This window comes from Schistocerca piceifrons, chromosome 11, assembly GCF_021461385.2.
Source record: "Schistocerca piceifrons isolate TAMUIC-IGC-003096 chromosome 11, iqSchPice1.1, whole genome shotgun sequence".
NCBI lineage: Eukaryota > Metazoa > Arthropoda > Insecta > Orthoptera > Acrididae > Schistocerca > Schistocerca piceifrons.
The window spans coordinates 26,982,117-26,995,161 of NC_060148.1; the positions used below are offsets into that span (position 1 = coordinate 26,982,117).

At 39.7% G+C, this 13,045-nt stretch overlaps 1 protein-coding gene across 1 annotated transcript in view; it reads right to left on the reverse strand.

The window, feature by feature from the left end:
* The window catches only part of LOC124720256 (pre-mRNA 3' end processing protein WDR33), a 174,941-nt gene that overhangs the window by 149,669 nt on the left and 12,227 nt on the right, over positions 1-13,045 (reverse strand). The window contains exon 4 of the mRNA XM_047245573.1: positions 5,402-5,553. Coding sequence (XP_047101529.1) covers positions 5,402-5,553 — 152 coding nt within the window. The remainder of the gene's footprint in view (positions 1-5,401; positions 5,554-13,045) is intronic.

Consider the following 13,045-nt stretch of genomic DNA (forward strand, 5'->3'; position numbering starts at 1 on the left):
TGACAGAAATCCCAATACGGTGTTCACCTGTGAGAACAACCAGAGAGAAAACCGTTACTGCTGGGATAACTCCGTAAGTAATAAGGCCTGCACACCTAAGTGATACGAATAGTGACAGATGTTGTGGAAAATGTTCCACACGGATTTTGGGTTACTTCTTTCTGTCAGGCTACCCTCCTTGTGCTGGTACAGAGGTCATGATCTACACCTTTGATCTCCATTTTCAAGTGGGATTACCTGTCTTGGAACACATTTCTGGTTGTATGTCCATACAATCTTTTTTGCTCCTTATCCTCCCATGAATCATTTTCTACAATTTATCCACATTTAGCAAGATCACCCTATATACATTCTGTGAATGGCACACCTCACAGAAATGTTGTGCCCGAGAATGGCTTACCAAAAGGCGAGGAAGTCTTTTCAAGAATGTAACTTACTCTTCAGAGGTGTGTACACTGTGAAAGTAATTTGACACATTAAATATCGATATTTACCTTTCCTGAGCAAGAATCTGAACAAATAAAATTTCTAGCTCCTTCTCCTTCCAAGATCATGTTTAGATAATTCACTGCTAATGATACTGAAATAGAAATTCACTCTATGAAACTGTGAAGTTATGAGGAAACTGTATGTCAAGCCAGTATTTACCTTTAGGAGACAAAATTTTATTTCTGCTGATAAAAATGCTTAAAAAAAAAAGAAAATACTAATCATAGTTTCTGAAACAATTAAATGTTGTTTCGTCCGATCATTGCCTCCTATCGTCCCAACAAGTGGGTTCTTCTAAACCTTGGCTCTGAGCGACTGTGACTTGCTTTCCAATCTACTGTTTTCCCCTGTGAAGAAAATAATTTCCTACCTTTAAATGTGTCCAACAGCAGTAATTGGAATTTTGCCTGGTGAAGATAAGTACTGGCTGGCCATTCTCTCTCCTTGTAATTTTATGGTTAAGTAACTACTAATCAGACATGAACTGTAGAATTCACCTGGTCATTGAATCTCAGGCATATTGGCCACCACCCACTACCACTTCTTATTTCTGATGCTTCACTGGCTGAAAGCCCTTGAAAACGCTAGTCGCGCGCACTGGCGATAAGTCATGTGATGAAAATGTTATGAAGTGTGTTCATAACCCTGATGACTATATAACATGGAGAATTACAACAATATAGAAAGGGTACATTGCTGCTCAGCACATAGAGGAAATGCTGAGTCACAGAAAGACACTATGGAAAGAATACTAGAAATATTTAAGCTTTTAGATAAAGTCCTTTTTCAGAAGTAGTACTCTCACATCCTCTCTTAGCAACAATAACAAAACAACACACACACACACACACACACACACACACACACAGAGGTGACTTGTCTCCAGCCATTAAGACCTGACTGCACCCAGAGACAGTAGCCATATGAGTACGAGTTGTTGTTGGTGTTTAAATATGTGAGAGTTCTACTCGTGAGGCAGGACTTTGTTTGAAAGTTTAAATATTTCTAGTCTTCTTTTGGTTCTGCCTGTCTGTGACTCAACACCACCTTTATGTGGCGAACAGCAATCCATCCTTTCCATATTGTTGATCTCCCATCCTGGAATTTCCATTGTTTAGAATGGAGAATTCTGAGTTTTGGTCACATTTTGATTTATTTAAATTGATTACCTGTTTTGCTTCTACAGTTATAATTGGATCTTAAAAAGAGCGGTAACACACAGGATGCAAAGCACTACACTGAACTTACTTAACGCAATTCAGTTCACAACTAATTGCCCTACACACCACAGTCCTTTTTATGGTCTGATAATCGTTGTACAGTAAAAACCAGTAACTTCATTAATTTAATAAAAATGTCGCCAACACAGAATTCTTTGGTTTAAAGAACTAACATTGACAATAACCAACATGCTCAAGGCCTGACCAAAAAGAGGAATTCTACAAATGATATCCTGAATAATTTTATTGTGGTATAAACTGTCAGTTCTAAGCAGTAGAAAACAATATAAAGACACAAATCATTCTCTGTACATCCATCTACTGGTGGATATTAGGACAACACCTGCTATTTTTACAGCTTGTACAAAATAGATACGTGTTTCAAAGTTTTGCTGCTGACCGACAAAGTAGTCACCAGCATTGTGTATAACCCGATGCCAGTGATGTGGAAGTCATAGGACACTCTTAGCAGTGCCAGTTGTACTGACAGTTCGAGTGGTGTGGTCTATTGCCTGACGAATTTGTAGCAGTTCTGAAGTGAATGTTGTGAAGTGTTTCCTTCAGTTTAGAAATCGAGTTGAACTCACGAAGGCTTAAGTCAGGAGAGTGCAGTAGGTGGTATAGCACATAGCAGCCGCATAAGTGAAGCAAATCAGCAACAGCTTGCATTGTATGTGCTTGAGCATTGTCCTGCAAAATGATGGTCAGGTCCTGCAGAAAGTGTCATCACTTCTGTCTCCGAGCTGGTTGCAGGTTGTGTTCCAAAAATGAACAGCATACAGACAGAAGTGATGACACAATGGTCACACACGTACAGTGCAAGCTGTTACTGATTTGTTTGACTGTTGGGGCTGCTAAGTGCTATACTTCCTACTGCACTCCCCTGACTTAAGCCCTTGTGAGTTCAACTCGATTTCTAAACTGAAGGAAACACTTCACGGCATTCACTTCAGAACTGCTACAAATTCGTTGGGCAATAGACTGTGCAGCTCGAACTGTCAACACAACTGGCACTGCTAAGAGTATCCTACGACTTCCACGTCGCTGGCAACGGGTTATACACAATGCTGGTGACTACTTTGAAGGTCAGTGAAACTTTGAAAAACTTATCTATTTTGTACAAGCTGTACATAAATAGCTGCCACTATTAAAGTTCCAACCCTTGTACATACAGCATCTTTACCCTGTCTATAACTCCAAGTGATTACATTGATATGAGAATCCCATATACAGTATGAAGGAGGCTCAAAACATTGGTGTCTGCTAAACAGAAACTAAGCTGATGTACTGCCGCAGTACACACCATAGGCGATAAGAAGCTGTAGTTTAGTGGACACCGATGTTTTGGACCTTCTACAGAAAGTTATACAACTCCCGGTATCAAAGTAATCACCTTCTGTCACAGAGAGGCCTGAAGATGGTGTACCTTGACACCGAAAACTTGTTACGTATGAATAAAATAAGTAAATGCAACTGACAGTGTTATCCCTACTACGTATAAGATACAAATAATTCCGTCCTTTACTCAACAGTATTTACACAAAAATGGGAATACACCTCGCCGACAAACAGTACAGTACTCACGGGCCAAAAATTAAGACTTGTTGCAAATGATCACTGAAAAATTCCTAGAACGTAAATTTCCTTATGTGATAGTAAATACAGTTCCACAGCTCTAAGGTGCAGAGAAGTTCCAACATAAATAAATTGTGAGCCAGAATAATACATAATTTATATGGAAATTCGTTTGAAATGTTGTGATACCGCACAGTGAAATGTCAGGAAAATGTCTTATCTCTACTAACCCAACAAGTGCACACATCTAACTGTAAGGCATTATCAAAAGGGGAAAAAATAATAAAGGAGGAAGTTAAAACCCATTGAAAATCAAATGAAAGGAAGTTTAGGGTTAAATACCCTGCCAATGAAGGGATTATTAGAACTCAGCACAATCTCAGGCAGGGCAAATATGAGGAAGGAAACTTGTCTTTTTTCTTTTCCCCCAAACAGTTCATCCTAATAAAAGCCATTAGCAACAATGGAAATCATTATGGCTGGACCACGATATGATCATATTTGTTCCAAAAATAAGTCTTCCATTGATAATGTGATGTATCTTACGTTTTGGTAGTCTTTGCACTGTCATTACTGCTGTCTTCTATCTGAAGACTGCGTGCTAGTCTATCTGTTAAAGTCACTTAATCTCTGAAAAAACTACTGCACCCTATATCCACTGGAACCTGCCTACAGAATTATTATACAGCTTTGGTCAGCTATCACAATCTTTACTGTTTCACACTTCCCTCCATTACCAAATTGACAATTCCTTGACATCTCAGGACAACATATTTCTATTTATGAGGAAAGCTTTTATTGGAATTGCTAGTTTGCATTCCATTCCTTTTTTGCTTCGATCATCACTAGTTATTTTGCTGTCCAAACAGAAAAACTCGTCTATCACTTGTGGTGTCATTTACTAATCTAATTAGCTCAGCATCACATAATTTAATCCTACTAAATTCCATTATCCTGGCTTTAATGCTATGTATGTTCATCTTATAATCTTCTCTCAAGACACTATCCATTTCGTTCAACAGATCTTCAACTGTCCTTGTCCAGAATTATGGCACAGGATAACCTTTGAACTTTAATTCCTCTTCAAATTTCTCTTTGGTTTCTGTTTACTGACTCATCTGTGCACAGATTGAATAACAAAGGGAATAGGTTACAATCATGTCCTACTCCTCAGTAACAGGGAAATTTGAATAAAATTTAATTATTACTTTGAAAAAATAATGTTGCATAATCAGTTTTTTGTTCGTTTGTAGGTACACGCCTGCAGTCCTGATACATGTTGAAATCCTCATGCCGCAGAACCGTAGCACACTGCTGGAAGAGCCAAAACTGAATGATGCAACCCACTTATATAAAGTTGAGATGGGTGGCGTCATTTTGTTTCAGCTATTCTAACAGTGTGCTTCCGTATTGTGGCATGAGGCTTTCAATGTGTACCAGGACTGTAGACATGTAGCTGTAAACAAACAACAAATTAATTATATAACTTTATTTTTTAAGGTGATATTAAAAATTTTATGGTGATCCCTTCGTACTGCTTCCCTTTCACGTTTTTCGATTCCCATAACTAGGTCCAGGTTTCTGTATAAGCCATAAATAACTCTCACCAGCAATTTCCTGATTTCTAAATGTTTATTCCAATCAACATTGTCAAAAGCCTTTTCTAAACCTACAAATACTGTAAGCTTCGTGTTGCCTTTGGCCAGCCTGTCTTCTTGAGATAAGTCTAAGCATTGCCTTGCATGTTCTTACATTTTTCTGGGACCCAAACTGATCATCCCCAAGATCGATTTCTATCAGTTTTTCCATTTTTATAGACTTAAAAAGAAATATAAATAATATAACAGACCCTAAGATAAACCGACGAAGAGTTACTACGATGAATAGCTGTGGATAAACATGTGAGGTGTAAGAGTACATTCCTGCAACATAATGTGTTTCAAATCAACTTTCTAAACACGTAGAGCATAAGGAAAAAGTGTCGAGTACCAGGAACAAGCAGACAGACAGATGTAGCCTCAACCACGACACCCCGAGACACAAGAAACTGTTCTCCCACCGTTTCGGTGACGGTTCGGGCACAGCAATCGCATGAGGAGCAGGCTGAGAGAGAGTACCTGAGGCCACGAATCGCTTCCTTGTGCGCCTGGAACATTTTCACATTGTTCATGTTGCTCTGCCAGTACTTGACGTAGCCTGCGTGGTCCCCAGTCACCATCCACACATCATTGTGCGACCACACCATCGTCCGCACTGGACTGTCGTGAGCCTGCAAAGAGTACGGTACATTCTTCGACATGTGACAAGAAAGAGAGATTAGTGCTAAATAAACTGTTGCTAGTGTGTGCACTCACATACACACAACTTAAAAACATTTTTGAAATTTCGTTTTTGGAATGGGTAGATGGAGTCAGCTCCAACAAATACTACTATAATTATGTATTTCATACAACACTCATTCTCAATGGCAAACTTGGTTTTGTCTCTCATCGCAAACAAAATGTTATTTGACTGAGCAGATCCAAATCAAACTAGTGTGATATTTGATTTTGGGCTATGTATTAAGTGGGACAGAAAAAACACAAAGAATAACCGTACTTCCGAAGTGGCAATGTAGTGCCACTATGTGGCAACAGACAGACAGTGCAGGGCGTATAAAGACATGGTTGGCATTTTTGTTACATCAGAAGATATCCCCATTTTGAAATTACAAATTTTACTGAACCTATTTTTGTTGTATGTCTGAACAACTTTTACTTGTTCCTGTGGCTGCAAATGAAATTTTTTGATTTGCACATCACTTGTTTGTCGTTATTCCAAATCTGACAAGGATTCCTAGTTCTATCAATTTTTCTGTAAGATGTAAGCTCTTTCCATCCCTGCTGGAAATTCCTTTGTTATCCTTCTCCATTGCCATTCTGTCACTGTGCAATAATCTCAGATGTATGAGAAATATCGACAAAAACACATTTCCTATTATTATCACTGGAATGCAAGATCAATACTTCAATAACAGTGATAGATTGTGTCTCATACTAAATGGTTTTTTACAATATATTCACTATTACCATGAAGGATGAGACTACGAGAAAGTCAGCAAGAAATAAATTCTGAATATTTAAATATAAATAAGCACTTATAGTTTTCATAAAATTAAAAAAAATACCATGATGAATTCACTGCTATTACTTTCTTTCGAGTACATACCACAATACTATTTTTTTAATGACAACATCATTCACTTTCAGCTTTAATAGCTATTTGTTAATAATCTATACATATTATAAATTAGGTCCCATGCTGTGTTTATCTGTCTGTATATGAAGGTTAATTTCCAGAACTACTGTAGGGATTTTGATATAGTTGTCACTAAAAGATAGACTGATTCAAGAGGAAGGTTAGTGTACAGGATATCCTTAATTGAAGTTCCAGTTTCAAAAGGCTGTAAAAAGAGAACCACAGTTCAGAATGACATCAAATTTGAACAGCTTATTATTGATGCAGGTGCCATCATCATGGGGAGGGGAGGGAGAATAATAATAATAATAATAATAATAATAATGATAAATAAACAAACAAATTGGATCAATGGATGGTACTGTAAGCATCAGAATATGGAATATGCACACCAACAATGCATGGTGCACGGTTGTTCCTCAATTTGTGTCCGAGATGTCCACCATTACTGTCTCCATAAAGGACCGTACACCGCTGGTAAAACTCTTTTACAAGAACAGTGACTGTGCACCAGCAGCCCTGCAGGAGTTCCGGACACTCAAAGGTATGAAGAAAGGCATTGGTCCATTGTCTGCTAAGGATCTGGAGAAAAAAATTATAAAATTTGAAAAGATAGATTCTTTTTTTAAGTGAATGTGGCAAAGGGAGAGAAGCAGTAGATCCGATGCCTGTCGGAGATGTGACTACAGCATTGCAGGAGTGCTTGAGTAGTCGTGTGCAAACATGCAGTGCACAAGCCCCACATTGCTATTCATATAAAATCATGCACGTTCAGGACTTGCTACCTGCTGACCTGCTAGCAAGACAAACGTGCTCCTTGGAATTTCCTCCTTGCATGGAAGCGGACAATGAAGCGATGGAACATTCTGTGGACAGATGAAGCCCATTTCTATCTCCAGGGACATGTTATTATGCAAATTGCAGAATATCGGCAATGGAAAATCTGCACATACATCAACTAATACCACTTTTCATTCTGCAAGGGTGGAGATGAGTCTTGCGGGTCCTGTTACTTATACTGTCACTGGTAAATGCTATGAGAGTATTTTGTACACCAATGTCATTCCAACTGTTCTGCAACATAGATGTGTGAATAGGGTCATTTTTATGGAAGATGGCACTCCTCCACACATTGCACCGCCAGCATAACGGCTGCTGCAGAGGCATTTTAGAAATGCCAGAATTATCGGCCATTACTTCCCTACACAGCCTGACTGCCCAGATAACCTAATCCTAACCTGTGTGACTTCCGGCTGTGGGTTTATTTGAAAGATATGTTCAGTGCTCCAATTACATACATAGCTGAACATAAGGCAAGCAATGCATCTCACATGCTGAATGTGACCCCTGATCTGTTGTGGAACATGCTGTTTCTCGTTTTCAGCTTATGGTAGAAAAAGGAGGACAGCATATTGAACATGTCTTATGTCAGTCTTACAACAATTAGAAACTGATGTATTTTTACTTTTTGTGAGATTTTTGGCTCCAGGACAATTAAAAAAGTGATGTTATTTTGCTTTTTATGTGGTTTTCTGGCCCCACAATTTTAGGCCTCAGGGCAATTAAAAAAAGATTTTTGCCATTTTATGTGGTATGGCCTTGCAATGGTGGACGAGCTTATATGACACACAGGGCCACAACTGTTGACTACTGAACTTGTGCAGTCATGCACGCTAAACAGTATGGATCGTGTAATGTGCAACTCAAACCATAGCTGATGTAGTGTGATTCATATTTCATTTGCAGCTGACCCCAATTACGTTAAGATGCTTACAGTGGCATCAATTGGAAAACTCTTCCCTGCCCCCCCCTCCCCCCATGCGGTGATTATATGCTGTTCAAATTTGATGTCATTCTGAGCAGTGCTCTTCTTTCTACATCGTTTTGAAACTGGAACTGGAGGAAAACCTGCACATAATTGCCATACGCCACTTAAGTCCTTTGGACATAGACATTTGGTGCTACTTGTGTGAAGGCAGAGTGGGTCACTATCAACAAAAATAAATAAATAATTACAGAAGAAGGTGGACAATGAAGCCATTTCAAAAATTCACAGGTACATGATAAATTCTGACACGCACACAGCATTCTGTCACACACATTCGTGCAATGGAAGCCTAATCTGGAACGAGAGTCCATAGACAGTAATGAAGGCTCCTGGGTCAGTGAGTGCATTGCAGTTAGTTGCCACCAAGCAACAAATGTCACAACAATTCATTGCCTTCTTCGACTAGTCTTTTAAGAGGCCACAAACGATTGTTTCCAAAGCATAGTCTAAGAAAGATTTGTAACAAAATGACAAAGATATTTATTTTTGTCAACAAATAGTTCTACTAACCATAGAGTTTTTCAGAATTCTCTGAGACTTCTCTGACTATTCTAGTAGATTTTACCTCCCTGTGAATATCCAATTTTTTAGGTTTTCCACACAAGTCAGCACCCCGTCTGAGTACTGTGTCTACATAGGTTATTCTTAGTCACTAGATCAGTTGATAAGAACAGATATCTAAATATCAGTTACAACTTATTCACTATGATTCCCCTGCCCTACTTATCTGCATTTTGCTGCCCCTGTAAGCACATACTGTTAAACAGAACACTGCTCTAAACTAAATTGCGGCCATTCTATGAATTGGTGCATAAAAACAACATTAAAAAAAACATTCTGTTTGCAATGAGAAACAAATCAACATTCCTGAATGAATTTTCACTCTGTAGTGGAGTGTGCACTGATTTGAAACTTGTGGCAGATTAAAAGTGTGGCAGAATGGGACTCGAACCTGGGACTATCACCTTTTGTGGGCAAAAGCTGCCGACTGAGGGGCAGGTCATAAGTCATGGTCGGATAGCTCAGTGGGTAAAGCTCTTGCCCGTGAACAGTGAAGGTCTCAGGTTCGAGTCCCGGTCTTGCATGCAGTTTCAGTCTGCCACAAGTTTCAAATCACCATTGCCCACCTGCTGCATGTCATATGCAACAATGATGATGATGATGATGATGATGATGATGATTGCTTTGTGGGGTCCTCAATTGCGCAGTCATCAGCACCTGTACAAAGTCCCAACTTTTACACAGTCGAATTTCTTGACACAGTTCAGTCTAGCCACTGTCACAAATAATGATGATGATGAAATGATGAGGAAAACACAAACATCCAGTCCCTGGGCAGAGAAAATCCCCAACTCAACCAGGAACCGAATCCGGGTCCCTGTGATCCAGAGGCAGCAACGCTCGCCACTAGACCACGAGCTGCGGACATGCAGCAATAATGAGAAGAATTTGTTTGGGCTGACTACCTACATATTGCAAAAACGCCTGCCTAAACACCAGGGACAGTACATCTACTGGTTCTTAGAAGACACTCACTTTCTGCATCTATACGGTCAAAAAACAGCTACTATGAAGAAAAGCAACCACTCTTCCTCTTGCATTACTCAAGTGCTGTTCATATCTACTAAATCGTACAAATTTGTCTAACTACGCCAGTAAAAAGTGTTGTTTGTCATTTGCTTGTGAAAAGATATGATTTATAGATTGTGACAATCAATTAATCATACAATGCAGATTTGCACAGCTGGTATTTGCGTATTTGCCGATTTTTGTTTTATGGCATTAGGTCATGATCCAAGGCATATTTCTCTGCTGGTGACATCATCAGAGGATTTAACAACTCAGATAGCAGTTACGTCTCAATATTTATATACATCCATGCAACAGTTAGTTCGTGATGTCATCGAACCACTGCCTAATATCGCAAACTCATGCTGCCATGTGTTGGGGAGCTTGTAGTGAGGAAGAAATTCAGAAGTATAAAAACAACATTAACAGAAAAGGAGGATTTAAATTAAACAATTTGTGGGCAAAACTCTTCTGCAGTACAAGATCCACAACACTTCTCGGCGCAACTTCGAGTTTGAGGCGGCAGTCTGACGAAGTGTGGTGTGGATATGTATAAATAGTTTGGCTTGTTGAGGTTTTTTTGGTGTTGTACCTGTTCTCTGAGTTCTTATATCCTCTTATAATGTCACCAAAATTGGAAAATGAAACATGAGGCAGATAAATATGCCTTGGACTACAGCCTAATATCCATAAAACACACACAAAAAAAAAAAGACAAACTATCAGTTAGCCTGTCGATCCTTCCGAGGTGGACACAACTGGATAGGCAATGTGATTTGCATATTCTCCATGGTCTTCATCTGACTCGTCACTGTTATTCTTAACAACTTTCTTTGCATATGAAATGTCTATTATCATTCCATAACTGCAATACAAAGTATGATACGTCAAGCATCTCGGCTTTACCTTTGCACAACACTAAATCTTTCTCAGCCTCCTTCAACATTCCAGCCATAAAAGTTGAGAACAAACTGTCCAGTAAGCTTCTTATTATGCAAAACTGCTCTGCACTCCGGAGTAGATTAAAGGTTTACCTGTTATTACTGATGCTTGCCCAAAGCAGTTTTAAATGCCCAAAATCTGGGCATTTATAAAAAAAGTACTTTTTAAAGTTTTTACTTTTAGAATGTATAATTTACCAGTTACAGGACTGGAGTAGGTGGTGGTGGGAGGATGCATGGGGCAGGTTTTACATCGGGGGCGGTTACAAGAGTAGGAGCCAGAGGGTAGGGAAGGTGGTTTGGGGATTTCATAGGGATGAACCAAGAGGTTACGAAGGTTCATCCCTATGAAATCCCCAAACCACCTTCCCTACCCTCTGGCTCCTACCCTTGTAACCGACCCCGGTGTAAAACATGTCTCATGCAGCCTCCCACCACCTACTCCAGTCCTGTAACCCGGAAGGTGTACACGATCAAAGGCAGAGCCACATATGAAAGCACCCACATGATTTCCCAACTGACCTGCCTACACTGTGAAGCTTTCTATGTGGGAATGACCAGCAACAAACTGTCCATTCGCATGAATGGACACAGGCAGACAGTGTTTGTTGGTAATGAGGATCACCCTGTGGCTAAACATGCCTTGGTGCACGGCCAGCACATCTTGGCACAGTGTTACATCGTCCAGGTTATCTGGGTACTTGCCACTAACACCAACCTATCAGAACTCCGGAGATAGGAACTTGCCCTTCAATATATCCTCTCTTCCCCTTACCCACCAGGCCTCAACCTCCACTAATTTCAAATTGCCACCGCTCATACCTGTCATTCAACAACATCTTTGCCTCTGTACTTCCGCCCCGACTGACATCTCTACCCAAACTCTTTGCCTTTACATATGTCTGCTTGTGTCCGTATATGTGCAGATGGGTGTGTGTGTGTGTGTGTGTGTGTGTGTGTGTGTGTGTGTGTGTGTGTGTGTGTTTTTTTCCCCCCTAAGGTAAGTCTTTCCGCTCCCGGGATTGGAATGACTCCTTACCCTCTCCCTTAAAACCCACATCCTTTCGTCTTTCCCTCTCCTTCCCTCTTTCCCGATGAAGCAACCGTTGGTTGTGAAAGCTTGAATTTTGTGTGTGTGTTTATCAACATGCTAACACTTTCGTTTGGTAATATTAATAAAAGATGCTGTGAATTATCAAACGATAAAGTGCTGGTAGATAGACACAATAAAAAACATACAAACACACACACAAATTTCAAGCTTTCGCAACCCATGGTTGCTTCATCAGGAAAGAGGGAAGGAGAGGGAGCCCACATCCTTTCGTCTTTTGTCATTCCCTTGAAATTTGTGTGTATGTTTGTGTGTTTTTTATTGTGTCTATGTACCAGCGCTTTCTCGTTTGGTAAGTCACAGCACTTTTTTTGTAAATATATTTTTCCCATGTGGAATGTTTCTTTCTTGCTGTACCAAAGGAGAGTGCCCGTTGCTCTCTCTCTCTCTCTCTCTCTCTCTCTCTCTCTCTCTCTCTCTCTCTCTCTCTCACACACACACACACACACACACACACACACATGGATACCACATTAAACAGCTGCGTAGTGATAATCTAGTATTAAAAAAAGCCATTATCATTAGGTCATCGCTTTGTATACACACTTTATAATCTGTGCTAAATCTCAGAATATTATTGGAGATTATATTCGAATATAAAATATCAGCCCATTTTTTTTTATAAGTGCTGCTTATCAATTAATCTTTAAAATGCATAAATGCCTGGGTATTTATGAATTTTGGGCATTTGCCCACCCATTTATCCTGAGCATCTGTCCAAACTTATAAATTCCCAGGCATTTTAGGCCACTACCTGTTGTTATTTGTCCATCCTCCTTCCCAGCCTGTGTCCGCTGTTTCTTTCTGCCAAACAGTATTTGTGTCACACAATAACCACACCTCCTTCATCAATATAATATGCTAACTTTATTATAGCTCAATCATCTGCTGACCAACCAACATCTACACATTTGATCTTATTTGTGCTGCTGCCATACATTTCTTCTTCCTCAGATATTTCTGCTTATGCAGGTCATTCATGAAGCTTCTTCCATCCTTCTCTTTTTCCTCACAGTCTACCATTCAGCATTCCTCCCATTCTAGCCCTCTCAGATTCACATCATCCTTCACCTGG